Here is a 19,553-nt window from a genome sequence, read left to right on the forward strand (position 1 = left end):
TTTGTTCAATATATCAGTAGAAGTTCTTTTTCAAGCTGATTTTTCTAACTTATAATTTCTTTTGAACATAAAAAACAGTTCTAGCATTTGTAACATTCATTTTAGGTTTAACCAAGAATTCGGCTCAAAATGTATACAAAACTGACATGATCTGAGCTTTGCTTACATAACAAAGAACTGTGAGCCCTGTATCTCGATTATAACTCGACGACTGACACTCAGATTTTGGTTGACTATTAGAAATACCTTACTAAAGCATTGTACATATTAAAAACAGAAAACTGATAAATTTCCATCGAAATCGTGACCATGCCCCTTTTATATTAAAGTCTATAGCTGCAGGTCTGGAGAAAATTGTATGGACGACCTGAACTTTGGAATGATAAGACATTTGGTTAATTCTTGCAAATTTGTAAAGGAAATTTTAAAACTCATTCAAATTATGAAAAAGGACGAAACGGCCGAATAGGTTGGTGTCTTTTTTAAGCAGACACCGGAATGATCATTATCTTCTATGCGCTTTTTATCGCGACAAGTATGCTTTGCGTAAGTGAAGTAAATTGACACTGATACGTGGGAAAAATGAATCCTGAAGAAAGCAAGAAAATTTTTGAAGATGAAAAGGGAAATCCTATTGTTTTCTACTTTCGTCCTTGTGCAACACGGAGTAAAATACAGCCAATAGTTGAGGTATATTATATTGATATGATATTTTCATAAAATTAAGTGGGGAACAAAATAATATGTTTTACGGTGTGACCGTTGGGGCGAGCGCAGAAGGAGCCATACATCTGTCATCATTGTTAAATGTAACCCGTGGACTTATCTAAACCAAAAAACTTTGGCTTTGTCTCGAAAACTTTTACCACCGCAAGGAACCGGAAGATATCAAACTTTCATTCCTATGGTCCCTTCCTAGGCTTATACACTTAAACAAAAAACTACCACTGAGCATTAATAAAATGTTAAACAGACTTATTAAAATATTTTGATAAACACAAAGCCGGTTTTTTAATTTTTTTTATCTTTTCTTTACCTTTTAATAATGATCATTAAAATCAATAAATTGTGTGTCTGTGTTATTTCTCATTTTGTTCCTTGTTGTTACCGGTGTTTTAATTATTTTCCTCTGTGACATCAATTTTGTTTTTAATCTTTTTAATTTTTGTACGCTATATAAGCGTTGTAGACATATGTGCCCTCCCCCTCTTTTTAGTGTGTGATATCCAATATTATTGAAAGGTTTGCCGCGATTGACCATGCACATATGCAACTATAACAAATACATGTAGATATTTTAACAGTTTAATTTTTTTCTTTTATTTATTCATTTCAAAATGACGTGGCTACACGTAGATCTAATAACGATTAGACTTTTCTTTTTTAATAATTTTTTGTCACCTACCTAACGTATACAATGATTGGATCAATATGACAATAAATTTAGCATGGAACTTGCATGTGTATTTACTGAGCAAAAAAAAAAATCATCAAAACAAAACTAATCAGCCAAAGAGTCACTGTTAATAGCGAGCGAAGTATCAGTATTAGTGACTCCCTACTGAGTACTTCCTACACGTTACATTCAGTACAGATGCTTGATCCACCTCTAAATGTATCGCGGGAATATAAAACGCGAGATCACTGTGACGTCATACTTAACTTTTTGCGCTCGACAGTTTTCGTGAATTGTCGGACAAATTCGGGGAAGGAAATGACGTCATAGGTACAGTTTTTTACGTAAGCATATGTGTTGTTTACTTTAATGTTTTTAAAAGGATTATTTATTGTTAAATGCAAATGATGTATGCGATTTACAGGTACTAAGAATTTTCCTCAGAAAGGCTTCCTGTTCAACCATGTTGCTATGCACCGCAAAGGATCACTGGGATAGTAGAACGTTTTCACGTGGCCTCATAAAATTTTCTTTGAACAATGTGCAGATTTCAACTCGAATTTCCTCCGTTCGTACACGTTGTCTATGGCGCTCGCTACGCGAGCGGCGCTTCGCGCCGCCTCGCTGCGCGCGCTATCATATAGATCAAGTTCTGTCAGACGGGTTTGACACTTCTTTTATCCGACTTATACAATTATGTAAAAGTCGATCGGATATAATTTTCTAAAACTGCATATTGATTTTGGTATGATTATATGAAACAGTCATATAGGTGAATGAAAACATGTGTAAAGGGATGGGAGAAATCAATTTGCAGTAGACAAGCAGCCTATACTCTGTCCTGAGTTTTTGCTTCCACCACTTTTTGCTTGATATTTAGACAATAATAAATACCTTTGTGCTTAAACTACATTCATCCTTTAATATGAAAAATGTCCAGATTATCTGTTTTTAAATGCCCCCTCTACCGCTTCAGGTTTCAATACACATCCAAAAATAGAAAGTCTACCGGGATTTTGCATTGTATCAGCCATTAATAAGCCCGGATGATAATGTTGAAAACTTGTGCGAGGTGTCCCGAGTACTTCCAGATTAAGAAAAGATGTAAACATTTCTTAATATCAAAAATCTCCTTAAGAAATCTGTTTTCCTTCCTGTAAACTTAAATGAGTGAAAAGGGATAATTTGTCAATGAAGATATCTTGGATATTTTTTCATTTCATCAGTTTTAACTGTACCTCTTTCACAGGTATGTGTATTTTTATTAAAAATCATCAAAAAGTGATGGAAGCAATAACTTGGGACAGACTATCTTGTAAGTCGAATCCGCCTATCATGTAATCATTATGCTAAATTTGTGCTCAGTCTACATTATGACATGTTATTGGTAGAGGCAGACAAATCTTGACAAATTACGTCATAGAAGCAAAGATCCCAAAGAATTGAAATTTAGTAGATAAAATTGACAAATTGCAGAAGAGCATTTTATTAATCTTTTGAACAAGTTATATGTGAGTTTGTTTTAACTCTTATTTTACATCAAAAACAATTATGGCTAAACATGAAGTTAGTATGAGATTCAAAATTCATTATGGATGCTGATGATATCACGGCTTGTGAACTACCGTACTTGAAGTGATTCTTTTTTCCTCCATATAGAAAAAGTTTTACAACTTCATAGGTATAGAGTGTAATTCCTATTGTTTTGGTATACCTCACCGTCACATTCTTCTAAATTGATCTTCTGCCCTAAAGGATCACCCCCAGGCTCTTACTCCAGCAAGAGTTTTTCTGTCAGTTCTGGCTGTCCTTGGGTTGGCACGACACTATAAATGTACCGTAATATGAGAAATAATGACAGATCAAACCGAGATTCACATACTTGCACCAGAAAGCTCAGTGGGTAGGGCACCGGACGAGGGATTCAGGGGGCCGGGGTTTGAATCAGGTCTGGTCTGTCATTTTTTCTCCAAATCAGTTCCACCTGTTAGCTATGACAGTGCATGAGGTCCTTGCAAATCAACTGAAATCATGACATGCAGTACTATAAAATTGAATTTCTTAAAAATTGCTGTTTAAATAGTCATTTCTCAAACAGTTTCTAGTTTTTGTCACATTTCATTTTGTTTTAGTATGGTGATTTCTATGCCACAGTCTATATGTAAATTTGACATGCATTGCATTCAAAATTTACCTTTCAAAATAGGTTTTTTAAGCATATTTATTAAAAATGAAAATAAAATGTATAGCTCAAATCAAGACCATGCCTTTATATTTATAACCCAGTACATTTGTATATGTACAAGCAGCATTTTATCACCCTTTCTGTCTGTCAGTTTCAGCCTTTTCATAACAATCAGTCTTGCGCAGTCAAATTTCTCTCACTCATTTCTTCTACAGATTATTTATGTAAGTAAATAAGTAAAGCAAGACAAAGATTTATTTTTTGAATGAAAAATACTGAAAAACTATGGTAAGAATGGTAGTTATTTTATACGTTGTATTGTAATAAGAAGTACGTGGTAGACATGTTTGTCACATTCAGTCCCCTCTCATTGTGTCATTACATGATTTTTTTTTAACCCAAAACCTTGTACAGTACTTGTAGTTCAAAAGGTAAGACCCATACTTTGTACATGTACTGTAAATGATTCCAAACAACAGTGACTTTTCATGGCATGAAGGATTAATAAAAAATTTTCACAAGGTTTGCAAGAGCCCAGCCTTGAAGAATTTTCTTACTAAAAACTTGTCCTCTGATGTCCATTGTATTTCTTTTTATCATTATATGCTTAAGTTCAGAGCTGTTGCAAAAATTATTTGCCGCAAATCAATTTATCACCCTTATTGTAAAGTAACATTCTCATGAACATTATTTAGTAAACAACATTTGTAAAGATGGTCTTAATGATGTTTTTTGCTTTGTTTACTATAAAGACGTATGATGTATTTTATTAATTGCTTTGTTTACCTTCTTTTTTACCTTGTAGGAACATGGAGGCACCATAACAGCCAGACTTGCCTTGAATGCAATCAAGTATGTTCATGTAATTTAGATTTAAATTTTGTAAGGAAAAAAAAAATTGTAGCAGCCTAAGTGCCAAATTTTTCCTTGCATTTCAAAAAATTGCCATCACAACTATTCAATGAGCTAATTAGGCAGTTTAATAACATGACCATAAATTGAGACCTTACTTGAATCAAAATGTTTAAAGTTATATGCATGTAATTTCTGAAAGAATTTTAAGAATTGTATGAAATTTCCACTGTCACTTTGCATGGCTCTTTTAATACATATGTACATGTAGCATGGCCAAAGATAACTGTTTTAAATTCAGAACACAAATGAATACTTATTTATGAGTCTATTATAAGTATAATCTTGAGACATGAGTTGTAAATCTGGACTTTCTGAATAACAGGCTCGCCAATGATGATGATTTCTTGGTATCTGAAAATAACTACTCTGTGAGGTACATTGAAGATTGTGTCAAAGCTAACAAGTTACTGGAAAAGGAGAAATACAGGTAATTTAATATGTATTATCTAATCTGTTTTATTTTGGTTGCTATATACAGTTCCAACCATACAAAAAAACTGTATATATATTGTGCACAAAATTTGGACATGGTTTTGGACTTATTAAAGTAATTAATTAATTTAATATGAAGTAAATGTAATTTCTGTAATTGTTTTCTTACCAACAAATTCCTGAGATATTTTACTATTGATTCACCACTTTACTTGCCTCAAACTTTTTCCTAAACACCCTAAGTGAAGTATGTTAAATCCATGTTTAGATCAAGAGTCGCCATTTTAGACTTTAAACAAACCACACCATTTCACCTTACGAGGCTGGAGAAGAGGTTCAAAAGATTTTCAGAGGCAAGTAAAGTATTTAAATGACATCTGAAGTCAAATGTGTCAAAAAAAAAATTGGTATTAAAATTTTAACAGAATATAATCCTAAATCAGTCCAAAACAGTCGAAAAAAAATTTGCTAAGGTTGTATGATTTGAATTTATAGTGAGAACGCTTTGACTCAATTTTTTTTAGTAAAAAAAACATGCACTATTACTGGCACAAAGTAAAAGGTAGAATTTTTCTGGGGTAAACTATAAGTTCATGAACTTTGGAAGGCAAGATTCACCTTATTTTAATATAAAAATATAAAAAAACATTGCTGTCTTTGTTAAAGTACTTTTCATATTTGAAAAAGTATTAAAACGAAAGAGAATCTCAGTTATAAAATTTCTACTATTATGTTCGTAGGTGAAATTGAAAAAAAAAATAAAAAAAAGATATTGCTGTTGGCAAATTCATTACCTACGGATTATTGGAAGATATCAGAAGAAACTAAGATTAAAACCTTTTTATGGGACTTAACTTATGGTATGTGTGTGAGGTGTACAGGGATGGGGTCAATTACAATGGAAAGTAATTAATTAAATTACAATTACTTGCTTAAATTCTTCAATTAAATTACCATTACCATTACAAGAGTTTTCAAATGTAATTAATTAAATTACATTTACTTTGCAGAAGTAATTAATTAAATTACAAATTACATTTTCATCAAAATTTACTAAAATCATGATTTATATACAACACATAAACATTTCAGGACGTATGTCTATAATATGAATAAAAATTTCCTCATAATAAAAAAAAAATCACTGTTTGAGAATTTGCTAACTACTCTGATAAGTTTTTTGAAAAAGTATAAATTTGGTTTAATTGTTTATTTCAATACGCAGGTATTGGTAGTCACAATATGGAGGTGTCCCATACCACCTTAATATTCAATAAACATTTAAAAGTCATATACCCTAACCTACACCTATCATGTCAACTAAAATATTTCCTGCATGCAAAACTATTATATGAAAACTTTCTCCTTTGCATTTTTAAAAACTATTTTTTTTCTTTGTAAATACAATGCCAAAGTACAGGTTAAATCTCAGGTAGAGGGCAGACTATAATTGTTATCAAAACACAATTCACACCTGTTGTTCTCTACCTAATTATCAAAATGTTAGCAATAAGGGAACACACCCTGTGGACATGTCAGGCACCAAAAACTTAACACCCATTTGAAGCCATGCATTTTAGCTCTGTGTATTTTATAAGGCTATTAATTACAAAGCATGCCTTGATAGTTTATATATAAATTTTGATAACACTAATTTTGTCTGTAAATTAAACAGTGATGTTTTAGACTAACTCAATGACAATTGACACACTAATTATTCTAATACGAAGGAAAATAAGTATTTTTTAAGCAAAAAGGGATCAAACCAATCATCAAATACATGTACTTAATTAAATTTGGAAAACTTATCATTAAATATTGAATCAGTGAAAAAATCCATTTTGAAAAATATTTAGTATGATATATATAATAATAGTTCAAAGCTTTTTAACTATTCTTCCTAACTTGACTTTGTACCATTGTTAGTGTGGGGAACAATGGGTATTTGAAAGCTTCATTTTTATATGTTCATCAGTGTATAATTGAAAGTAATTGAAAAGTAATATTGGAATTACATGCATTTTTTGAAAGTAATTAATTAAATTACCATTACATGTAATTGAAAATTTGGCCAATTACACATTACTTTCAATTACATCAAAATTTGTAATTAATTACACTCAATTACCATTACAAATTACCATTACCCCATCCCTGGAGGTGTATCAAACTATATTGCTGATTTGTTTTCTTCTCTCTCGCAGGTTGATACCTCGTAAGACGGTCATACGCAATGCCTCGGAGGAAGAAGTGAGTGACATTTCATTTGACGACAACGACTCTTTGATTCTGAAAGCAAGCTCAAAACATTTCAAAGGGTACGCAATATTTTTGATTTTAATTTTGATGCATACAGTTACAATTTATGTGCACAAGCATTCATCAATAGAGTGAGATTTATTAGTGTGTCAGAATATTTTTTGCGTACTTGAGCTGATTGCTTGTGTTAGCTTTTCTGATCACCTTTTGTCTATCATCTCTGTCTGTCTGTCTGTCCATTTGTAAAGTGTGTACATTTTCAACTAACCTCCAGATTCTTTGAGCCAATTTAAACCAAACTTGGCACAAAGAATCCCTATGTTAAGTGCTTTCAAAGTTGTTTAGAGGAGGACCCAGGTTTCCATTCAAAGGAAGATAATTAAGAAAGTATGAAAAAAGGGTTGAGTGTTCTTCAATATTTTCTCTTCACTATTGCGCTTCATTGTATTTGTGAATTATTTGTGATTCAATGCTTTAATAATGAATAGAAGTTTTGCTCGGAGTTTAATCATGAGAGTCATACAAAGGCTATAGCCTGTGCTGGGGACCTAGAAGTAATGTCTTACTGGAAAATATATCTCTGAGAAAATGTTTCATGAAATTATGATGGAAGCTAGTCAGTGTTAAGAAATTTCAATCTTAATTGTATTTGGGGCAGGAACTGGGAAGAAGTCACAATTCAGACCAGAATAGATTTTTCTTTTTGAAATCAAAAAGACTATGATTTTTGATAGTGTACTAATCTTAGAGCCAGCAAGTTTGACAGTTTGAAGATTTTTTAAATGTTATTCATACAAGTGGTTGGGATAATACAATTTTTGTTAGCAAAAATCAGTAAAATAAAATCTTTAAAGTAATGAAGACTATAATGTGTATAATTTATGAAAGTTAAATAAATGCTTCCAAACAATAACCCATATCCAAACCCGCACACTTTTATGGTTTCTTTTGTCAAGAAAGAAAGAAAAATGATTAACTACTGAAAGAATTACACGTAGATTAACTCTGTGAAATTCTTTAGTCATTAAATACCTAGGTATCTTACCAGAAAGTGGAACAAAATGTTAAATTCTTCAGTCATACAAATCATAGTGTCTTCTACTTACCAGATTAAGGAATAAAATTAATTTTCAGGAGGAAGATGTACAGTTATGACGATGATATGGCAATTCTGAAGTACATCATTAAAAACGACTACCATGGCAAAGTGTCAGGAATTTCATTGTGGGAGGAGATGGAAGAACTAGGGGTAAGGAAAGAAGGGTAGTTTAGGGGACTGTTGTCTGGGAGGAGATAGAAGAATTAAGGGTAAGGAAAGAAGGGTAGTTTAGGGGACTGTTGACTGTTGTCGGGGAGGAGAATGCAGAATTAAGGGTAAAGAAAGAAGGGTAGTTTAGGGGACTGTTGACTGTTGTCGGGGAGGAGATGGAAGAATTAAGGGTAAGAAAAGAGGGGTAGTTTAGGGGACTGTTGACTGTTGTCGGGGAGGAGAATGAAGAATTAAGGGTAAGAAAAGAAGGGTGGTTTAGGGGACTGTTGACTGTTGTCTGGGAGGAGATGGAAGAATTAAGGGTAAGGAAAGAAGGGTAGTTTAGGGGACTGTTGACTGTTGTCGGGGAGGAGATGGAAGAATTAAGGGTAAGAAAAGAAGGGTAGTTTAGGGGACTGTTGACTGTTGTCTGGGAGGAGATGGAAGAATTAAGGGTAAGGAAAGAAGGGTAGTTTAGGGGACTGTTGTCGGTGGTTCATTCATACTGTGACACATCAACAAAGCTAATAGCACTGCAGTCAGTTTTATGAGTTGTTAGCTTGTGACCCCTTGTGTACTGTTACCCAACTTTAATTGTGCTTGCGAAGTTTTCATGAGGTTCATGATGACCTTGTTGCAAACTTTTGACATTGGAATCACTTTATTCTTAATTTACTTGTTAGAAGCTTTAATCATAGACTTAATATTACTTTAAAATATAATGAAATTATGTGGCCATGAACAATTTTTAATATTATTCAATCACAAACTAAAGTTGTGATAACTAAAAGTTGAGTTTACAGTATTTGTGTTGAAAAATCATCACTTTTCACTTTAATAAGACCAAGTTTAAATATTAACTGATTTAGCAATCTCTTCTGTTTCTGATGTCAGGATTGAAAAGTCACTTGCATTTCATACTTCAACCTTGTACATGTATGTGTAATAATGTGCATAATTGATTATTTCATTTAATTACTTTCAGATAACGAAGCACCCTGCTTCCTCCATGAACACACGCTACAGAAAAATCATCAAGCACAACCTCAATTTGTATCCTATTCCCTTGAAACACAAGTTAAAACTCAACCCGGAATATCTTGGTAATTTCAGTTTAAAACAAATGAACTCGCTGTCTTTTTTTTTTTTTATTACAAATCTAACCCTAATGTTAATTGGTAAAATAAATTGCATTTTATTGTGATAGTGTTTCATATAATATCAACTGCAGAACTTTTTATATCCTGGAAAATATGAGACAGTTGACCCATGAGCTACATTTTAGATGTATTTGAACTCTCATTGTAATGATCGACAAAAAAAATAAAATGAAAAAAAGTATGAGGCATATTTTGGGTAATTTTATATTGTAAATATAAAGAAATTTAAATTTTTCAGGGGGGTGAGGGGGGTGCTGACACCCCCCCACCCCCCAGATCATTCAGGTGAGCATAATGTGGTTTTTTTTCTTAATTGTTTGATATTAGCCATTCAGAGAGTTACTAAATAATCATGTAATAAGGAATGTAATTTGTAACACTTCTGTAAACAGGATCATCATTGATTTAATTTCGTTATTACAGCTTCCCCAGATGAAGTAAACCTTTCACCAGAAAAGAAAACATCAAAGTCCCCGCAGAAAAGTCCAGGTAGGGCCATCAAAAAGTTTAAATATAAACCTGCTGAGTGTAGTTTTTTAGCTCACCTGAGCTGAAAGCTCAAGTGAGCTATTCTGATCACTTTTTGTCCGTCGTCCATCTGTCCGTCCGTCCGTCTGTCTGTCCGTCTGTAAACTTTTTACATTTTGAACTTCTTCTCTAAAACCGCTTATCCAATTTCAATCAAATTTGGCACAAAGCATCCTTATGGGAGGGCGAATATTAATTGCAGAAATAAAAGTCCGATCTGTATTCAAAGTGGAGAAAACCTTGAAACTGTAGAAAAAGGGGGGTGCATTTTTAAAAATCTTCTTCTCAAGAACTACTGATTCCAATTCAACGTAGTTTAGCATAAATTATCCTTATGGGAAGGAAAATATAAATTGCAAAAATTAAGGTCTAATTCTGTTTCAAATCTGAGTTATTACGAAAATAATAATAAAGGAAAGGCGTGTTTCAATCAGTTTAATAGCTTCGGATTCGGCATCCGGTAAAATGGGTAGACAAGACTTGGCCTGGGCAAAACAAAAGATTGGCAGTTATTAATCTGCCAATCTCATTAAAATTTCAGGATATTTGATGGACAAGTATATTTGTATTTGCTGTAAATATTGCTGCAAAATAATGCGTATTTGGAGTTGACGATTGCCGATCTGCCACGGCTTTTATTTTGCCACGGCCCGGGTTTGCGTACCCATTTTACCAAGACTCGTATTCCATACTTCTAAAACGAGGTTCTTTGTTTAAAGCAGCCATGACATTATACGAAAAAGGGTCGATCTGACTATGATGAATTTGCTTGTTGTGCAACAGTTCGCGAATGAAGGGAAATTTTTGAAACATGCAAAATATATTGGTGCCGATTTTGTGAAGTAAATTGAGGCTAAATATTTCAATGCGTTGACAGTTTTCACACATGACGTTAATTGGTGTTAGCTTGTTCTGATTTTCGTTTCGTTTTCATTATTTATGCTTTGTAACCTGGGAACTATCGTCTGTATTTCGTGATTTTTACGTATCAAATCAAACAGAGACTTCGGTAAATCAAACAGTTAACCGTTTACCTGCGCAAATTAAGCAAAATCTGATGTATCAAAAAAGTACTGAAATACAATTCATTCTATCGGTAATTCGGCATTATCTTTTGCGTAATGGTAGATTAATGCAATAGGTTTTGTTGAGATGCTTGGCATTTTCTCGAGTTTATTCAGTTTAAATAGAGTTTGATATCGCTGTCGGAAATATGTAGGTATATGTACATGTTTATATATGATTCATTTCGAAAAAATAAATTGTGTTCTTTATTTGTTATAGTGCATGTTTCTTGTGTTTAATTGTTTACAATTTCTATTTACTAACCATATTTGAGTGTTAAGCTTCGAATTATATGCAAGATACAGAGATTTGCTCACAATTCTATGTTTGTACATAGATCTTAAAAACTAAAGATTAAAAAAGTAAAAAAAATTGTCAATATTTATTAAGAAAATTTTCAAAGTCTGTTCTTCCAGAAACAAACTTTAACAACTTATTGTATTGTAAACTTAACCTTTTTTAGCTCACCTGAGCCAAAGGCTCAAGTGAGCTTTTCTGATCACAATTTCTCCGTTGTCTGTCGTCGTCGTTGTTGTCGTTGTTGTAAACTTTTCACATTTTCATCTTCCTAAGAACCACTGAACAGATTTCAACTAAATTTGGCACAAAGCACCACTAGGTGAAGGGGATTCAAGTTTGTTCAAATGAAGTGCCACGCCCTCTTTAAAGGGGAGATAATTGAGAATTATTGAAAAATTGTTGGTATTTTTTAAAAATCTTCTTCTCAAAAACTATTCGGCCTGAAAGCTTAAACTTGTGTGGAGGCATCATTAGGTAGTGTAGATTCAAGTTTGATCAAATCATGGTCCCCGGGGGTAGGGTGGGGCCACAATAGGGGGTCATGTTTTACATAGGAATATATAGAGAAAATCTTTAAAAATCTTCTTCTCAAAAACTATTAGGCCAGGAAAGCTCAAATTTGAGTGGAAGCATCCTCAGATAGTGTAGATTTAAGTTTTTTCAAATCATGGTCCCCGGGGGTAGGGTGGGGCCACAATTGGGGGATCAGGTTTTATATAGGAATATATAGAGGAAATCTTTTAAAAATCTTCTTCTCAAAACTATTTGGCCAAGAAAGCTCAAATTGGCATGTAACCATCCTTAGGAAGTGTAGATTCAAGTTTGTTCAAATCATTGTCCCTGGGGGTAGGGCGGGGTCACAATGGGGGATAAATTTTTATAGATAGAGAAAATCTTTAAAAGTCTTCTTCTCAAAACTATTAGGCCAGGAAAGCCCAAATTTGAGTGGAAGCATCCCCAGATCATATAGATTCAAGTTTGTTTAAATAATAGTCCAGTGGTATGGTGAGGCCACAATGGGGGATGAATTTTTACTTAGGAATATATAGAGAAAATCTTTAAAAATCTTCTTTTTAAAGACTATTTGGCCAGAAAAGGTTTAAAATTGTGTAGAGGCATCCTCCGGTAGTGTAAATTCAAGTTTGCAAAATCACAGTCCCTAGTGGTAGGGCGAGACGGTGATGGCGGTTTGAATTTTTACATAGGAATATAAAGAGAAAATCTTTAAAAGTATTCTGGGAAAGTTTTCGGTTCAAAACTCAGTACTTGGTGTGAAAGCACAGGTTATGCAGATTAAAGTTTGATGAAACCATGATTCCCTAGAGAAAAGTGGGGCCATGAAATGGGGGGGGGGGGGGTATATAGGAATAGAGAAAAATCTTCTTACAGGTACAACAACAAAAGGGGCTTGGTATTTACCAAAAAATAAGAGGTGGTAAAAATTGGCAGATTTTCAATTTTTTTTTAGCAAGATCTACTGTACTCAGTTGTCAAGATATTTTGATACTGTAATGCTAATTTGATCAGAATGAAGGCAATTGTTGCTCAGGTGAGCGATGTGGCCCCTGGGCCTCTTGTCCTCATTAGTATTGTTTGTGTCTTAATTGATTGTATACTCTTTAGTTAGACAGGATACATGTATATTAAATTTGATTGTACTTTATATATATGTTTAAAATTTTCTTTCTTTTTCAGGTACCGGTAAAAAATCAGCACCTTCATCTCCACAAATAAATTTTTTATCGAGATCGCCCAAGGCATCCACTCCCGCTAAGCAGAATGTTGAAAAATCTCGGACAAAAACGAAATCTGGGTTGAAATCGCCTAGCCCAGGAAAAACGGCCTCTTCATCCAGTCCTCGAAAGCCCGCTTCTACAGAGAAGAGCAAATACTTCGCAGAATCTTCGGAAGATTCAGGTGAGACAAGTAATGCTGGAGCTGGAAGAGGAAGGAAAAAACATAGAAAACTGCAGTTTGTTAAAAACACTTCAAAACAAGCTGGGACAGAAAGTCCATTGAAATTGAGTACAACTACTGATGATGAGTCATCAGAACCTGTTAAAAAGAAAATAGGAAGGCCTCGTAGAAATCCTCTCAGGGAAAACGAAGCTTCCCAGAACATTGAAACTCAAACCAGAAGCACACCTTCCAAATTACATAAAAGCAGCCCGAAGGTGCAGAGAACATCTAGTCGGAACAGAGAAACAGTTGGAGATTCCCCACGTAAAGATTCACAAAATCCAGGAAAATCGGACACTGCAAAAACAGGACGTAGTGATGGCCAGTCAAATGTTCAAAACTTGGAGAAGAAACTCCAGAAAACTCTGTACAACACTGAGGGATCTACGCTAACGCCGGGTCAAGTGAAGAATTTCCCCAAGTCTCCGACCAGATCCAAAGAAGGCAAGGCCTCTATTGGCTGCTTGTTTAAGGCAACGTCTAACAAGGCTAGCTCTGGTAAAGAGACCGTCAATACGCGATCATCACGAGTTGAGAATGCCAACGTGCTCGATGATTACATTGATGATGACGAGCTAGAAGATGACTTTGATAAAGAACTACTGAAACGTGTTGCCAAGACATCCACCCAAGTATCAGATGATGAAGGTAAGTTTGATAGAGGCTGGATCAAGCCAACAAACTACCCATTACCCATACCTTATCATAAAGTTATAAATATATATGATATTATTGGCCATAAACTATTATATATACATGTAGGAAAGGAAAAATTCAAATACTCTAGCTCTAATATTAGAATATTTTACAAATCTTGAAACAGAGCTCTTCTTCACAAGAAGTTTTATACAGTCTGAAAATCTATATACATGTATGTGTGTCATAATGATCATGGTACAAGCTTATGGTTTGACTGTTGCATTAATATTTATGTTTTTATATTGAACATGTAAACACGGATAACTTTAATATAACTTTAAATGAATGGACTTTTTCAATTGAAGATATAAAAAATCATAGATAGCAATGTTAAGAGTGAGATATGGCCATGGTTGTTATACCAATCTAATTAAAATTAGAACTTCAATCCAACCCCCACCCCCAGTTTTTGTTATGTCGGAACCGCTTTAAATTTCTTTTTTGGGGGGGGGGGCAATAAGAATGCTTTGTTTAGAGTAGATTTCCTATTATTTCAGGAACAAGTACCCCGAAGAAGAGGCGCCTCAGATCAAACCTTGCTATGGCCAGTAAGGGGCAGAGTCTCAAGGAAGAAACGACTTCAGTTAGACTCAGATCTGGAAAAAGCTCCAATTCCTCCGATGAAGCTTCTAAAAAAACATCTGAAAATACTAGAAAGCCATCAAGTATGTATATAGTATTCCAGTGTATTTAAGTGTTAAAACAAGGGATCCAAATAAGTTGAAAATGAAATTGAAACTTTGAACGTTATCATTCCTTTGGGGACAAAAATGCTCCTCTTACACTGTCTGATTCATACAGACTAACTGTGTGTGAATTACTATGTAATATAACGACACTTTCTATTGAAGGTCCAAGGAAGTCCAAGTCTAGAACAACCTATGTAACAGTGTTTAATGATGACGAAGAATCTGCTGGGACAGCTGGTAATTGTCTTACTTCATTATCCAAATCCCTTACTTTATACCCAAATCCCTTACTTTATACCCAAATCCCTTGCTTTATACCCAAATCCCTTACTTTATACCCAAATCCCTTGCTTTATACCCAAATTCTTTGCTTTATATCCAAATCCCTTGCTTTTTATCCAAATCCCTTGCTTCATATCTAAATCTCTTGCTCATACTGTAGATTCCTTATTTTATGTGAGTACTTAATTCCACGATTAAACTGATTTCTATCAAATCGTGAGAACATTAAATTGCGAATGAAAAGTTTTTAATCATAGTTTCATAAAGTTTACAGATGTCTGAAAATAAAAGCGAGCTTTTAAGAATTTCAAGATGTGCCTCTCGCAATTTTACGTGGATATTAATTCCTTACATTTAATTAGGAATATGCAGTATCCAGATCCCTTAATTTGCATCTAAATCCTTTATTTTATATCCTAATTTCTACTTCACATCCAAAATCCCTTTATAGCCTAATTACTTACCTCACATCCAAATCCCATACTTTGTATCCAAATCATTTACTTTACCGGTATATACTAATTCCCTACATCACATTCAAATCACATTTTCAAAGGCTGTAGATATAACCAGTAAGGTCAACTTTAAGTCTTGCAACAAATACAGGCATTTCAATGTTTATGTTTACAGAAATTGCACAAGAAGATGCACTAATGGAAAACTGTTTGGATAAGGAGGACACCAAGGATCTTATTTTGGTATGTTTTAAGAAAATTTTCTGGGGGGAGTATATTTTAGCAATATTCATTATACCCCTCATATCTTGTTGCAGGAGGTATTAAATTTTTAACCTGTCCATCACCTACATGTAGGTCAGTCAGTCCATCGGCCATGTTATTTTGAAAACACAACTCCTCTTAATCCATTGCACAGAATTCCCTGAAAGTTTGTAGGGAATTAGGACACAATGTGTAGATATGCCTATTACCAGGAAATTCTGGTTCCGATATTTTATCAAGAATTTTGGCTATTTTGAACTTGTATTGAATCTAGTAATGAACAGTTTGTTACGTTATTCCTCTTTGACCACTGTGAAGAATTATTTGTAGGGAGTTGGGACACATTTTGTTGATGTACATAATACCAGAATATTCCGGTTCCATTATTTTTCTAGGAATTTTGGCACATTTGAATTTAAAATTTTGTTGTTAAAGACAGACATATTTGCTGAAAGTTTTCATAGGATGAATAATGGGGAATTATGCCCCTCGATCAAATTATTTTGTGTATTTAACGCATACCCTGCCATTCATTATATGTAGGATTGTCAAGTAATTAGGGAGCCTGGGGCATATAAGCTTGCTCTCTTTTTCCAAGAAAATAACCTGTATATTTCTTGTTCTTTGTTGAGTACAGACTTTGTGTCAAGAGTACCAGCTGACTGTGAAACAAGTTCGGTATGTCCTATTCATCAACAATGGAGACATCAATGAATCGTTAGAATGGCTGAGGACGAGCGGAGAGCGTAATGGTAAGACAGTCAGACCTGTTTACACTTAAGGTGGAATAACACATTACACATCTCACAAAATGGCTGACCTCTGATCAAAACAACATTTTATTATATTAAAAGGATTTTATTGATAACAACATGTACCATACTCCATAGCCGGGTGGTTAAAGTGTCAGACTTGTGATCCGTACATCCCAAGTTCGAATCCATTGGGGGCTTTTGCTGTTACTTACTGCATTGAATTTTTCAGATATTCATTTTTTATCCTCAAACTGCAAATTTTTCGCATATTTGACATATGTAATGTTTATTTATCATAATATCTTTCATAATCAAATAATTTACTGTTAATTCGAGTGACTTTTTCCAGGTGTGTTATTCCACCTTAATGCAATATGTTTACACTTAATGCAATATGAGCTGCAATTTTCATGTTGGAAATTTTTATTGTGAAATTGTAATATTTTTTCTAAGATGACAATTAAAGAGGTTTATAAACTTCTGTTTATAGTAATATTTTAGAGGAAAAATTATTCAGAGGCCCTGATTGAAGAAAATTTACATAATTGTTGCCCTGTACAAAAATTGCTTGCTACATTTTTGTAAGTGGAGAATATTTTTTTTTCTGATAAAATTAAATGATTTATTTTAATTTTATTTATCATTAAGGTTAAAGTTACATGTAAAATGATCATAATAGCAGGTTTTGGCAGCAAAATGAAATTCCTAAAAATACTGCGCATATTGCTGTAAGATTTTGCCATGTTTCTTTTGGATTTTCATTTCAAAGTATGTCTTCCACAACCTCAAAATATAAAAATGATTTTGTTTACATCTTAACATAAAAAGGCAATCTGATTAAAATACAGATCTCTACAAAAGCGCACAGCACACTGGTGCGCTTATGTAGAGATCTGTATTTTATTCAGATTGCATAAAAAGGTTACAATTTGTTAATAAATAGATGAATTTATATTAATAAAATGAACTATACATGCCCTTCATTGGTAATTTTGTATTTGAATGACATTTTGTTTCCAGTGAAAGAAATATTCATATTGATTTTTATTCATGCATTTAAAAGAAAAAGATGTACATTTAATATTGAATCTTATGGTCTTATCCAAAAAAGAAATTAAAAAAAAATATAAGGGAATACAATGTCCGGCAGTTGTTTTAATAATTTAGTCAAAGTGTGTACAATTTTGTAAAGCTGAATATCAAAATGTTGAATTGTCAGTGCAAAGGAGAAATATCTATGTTGTAGGGAAGTTGACCTGGGACTTACAGGATGATGACAAATTGGACAAAGACTTGGACATGTTGTACAGGAAGTACGGAGAATCAATCGTCCAGAGGCGCATCCTGTTCTTGGATCAGCTGTAGAAACCTCCACCATCATGATACATGTAACACTGTGTTCAATTTTTAATATAAAAGGAAATTTGTTTGAATGTTTTTAAGATCAGAAGTTACTTTCAGTTTAAATAAAAAATCTCAGTCTCGTCAAAGGATGTGTTTTTATCTCTTGTAATATAAAATATTAATATGTGATCTGCCAAACCTTGGCATTTTGCGGAACCCCCAACACACATTTTTCTTTAATTTTAAAAAAGGCAACACACATTTTCCTCTATAGATGTTTCTTTTGGCATATGATTTTTAAAACTGTTACTGTATTAGACTTCAATTTCACTGTCAAAACTGTTAATATATATGGTAGTCTCCGTAATGGATAAATAACGAGATAGTGTTGAATAGTTTGGAGAAAACATTCCCTCCGAGGGCCGATGTTTTCTCTAAACTATTCAACGCCATCGAGTTATTTATCCCCCCACTGAACCTCAAAGAGGCATTGACCCATTCATATATAATTAACTGTGCTGTAATACAAAACCATCTAGCTCATTTGTGATTCCAATCGTACCATACACAATAGCCTAACCAAACACACCTTTTATTCATGGATGAATGAGCAGGTGCGCATGTTATAGTAAACCATTCCGCTGTACTGAGCAGACTTAAGGTGGCTCTATACACCCAAAGTTTATTCCAATTTTCAAAAGAAGCGCACAAAACATATACTTATCATATATTAAAATGATGATAGGGGTACTATAGGTATTTTAAAAGAATTTTTAAATGTTTTTTCGTGTTTTTGTAAAATTATTTTTAAAAAGTTAATTATTAACAAATTTAGAGAATTTTTTTGGTCATATGATGGATATTACCTTCGGACACCTAAAAATAAATATAATACTTCTTAACATTCAAAAATTTTATTGCAATTTTTTTAGTATTTCCCCAAAACATTTTCTTACTCTGTTGACAAATCATTTGAAAAAGCTGCTTGATGTTACAAGAAAATGTATCTTAATAACTGTGACATAAACAATTTGAATGAAAATCATTGCAAATAAACACAAAAAATATTTTATTTGGTATGAAAGTTCCTCAGGTAAGAGTTATCGTTCCTTAGTCCCAAGGCCCAAACATCTTGGGGACTTTTCATACTGATTTTAAGAAAAATTCCTATATATATCACGATGGAATGATAATTTAAATACAAACATATTTCATTATAGGCCTATATAAGTGAATTTATTCGCATTAATGTAAAACTAAGTCAAATAAATAAAGGGGAATATTAACTAATACGATTTATGTATCCCAACCTGAGAGAAATTCAAAGCCACCCTCCCATCCCCTTATGATGGTTAATTGGAACATCTGTCAATATTAATGTGGATTAAGGTATATTATAATTAAAATACTTTCACCAGTGTAGAATTTTCTTTCACAGTATTCAACCAAAAAATGCGTTTTAGAAAATTTTGGAAAGTTAAAAATTTTATTGTCCTCGACGGGAGTCGAACTCATGACCTACCGGTTTGTTATGAACCCACTAACCCAATGCGCTACGCTGTAAGATGTCTATAATTGAAAAGAAACTTTATAAAATTTATAATTGATTTTATTGTT

At 33.3% G+C, this 19,553-nt stretch overlaps 1 protein-coding gene across 1 annotated transcript; it reads left to right on the top strand.

Annotated features, from left to right (window-relative positions):
- Positions 1 to 533: 533 nt before the first annotated feature.
- Positions 534 to 18,074, top strand: LOC105319894 (telomeric repeat-binding factor 2-interacting protein 1). Its single transcript, XM_011417618.4, has 13 exons — positions 534 to 690; positions 4,387 to 4,433; positions 4,819 to 4,923; positions 7,133 to 7,246; positions 8,322 to 8,436; positions 9,422 to 9,539; positions 10,020 to 10,085; positions 13,185 to 14,096; positions 14,645 to 14,812; positions 14,999 to 15,073; positions 15,749 to 15,816; positions 16,475 to 16,589; positions 17,839 to 18,074. Exons 1-13 carry the CDS (start codon positions 583 to 585, stop codon positions 17,955 to 17,957), a joined length of 2,130 nt encoding a protein of 709 aa, XP_011415920.3. The 5' UTR covers positions 534 to 582; the 3' UTR covers positions 17,958 to 18,074.
- The last annotated feature ends 1,479 nt before the right edge of the window (positions 18,075 to 19,553 follow it).

This window comes from Magallana gigas, chromosome 8 (genome assembly GCF_963853765.1).
Source record: "Magallana gigas chromosome 8, xbMagGiga1.1, whole genome shotgun sequence".
Taxonomy (NCBI): domain Eukaryota; kingdom Metazoa; phylum Mollusca; class Bivalvia; order Ostreida; family Ostreidae; genus Magallana; species Magallana gigas.

What these genes read in the sequence shown, in the direction of transcription:
- LOC105319894 (XM_011417618.4), top strand. Translation starts at nt 583, where the DNA reads ATGAATCCTGAAGAAAGCAAGAAAATTTTTGAAGATGAAAAGGGAAAT. An exon ending in ACTCAACCCGGAATATCTTG is followed by an intron (nt 9,540 to 10,019) that starts GTAATTTCAGTT and finishes TCGTTATTACAG; the next exon opens with CTTCCCCAGATGAAGTAAAC. An exon ending in GACGAGCGGAGAGCGTAATG is followed by an intron (nt 16,590 to 17,838) that starts GTAAGACAGTCA and finishes TCTATGTTGTAG; the next exon opens with GGAAGTTGACCTGGGACTTA.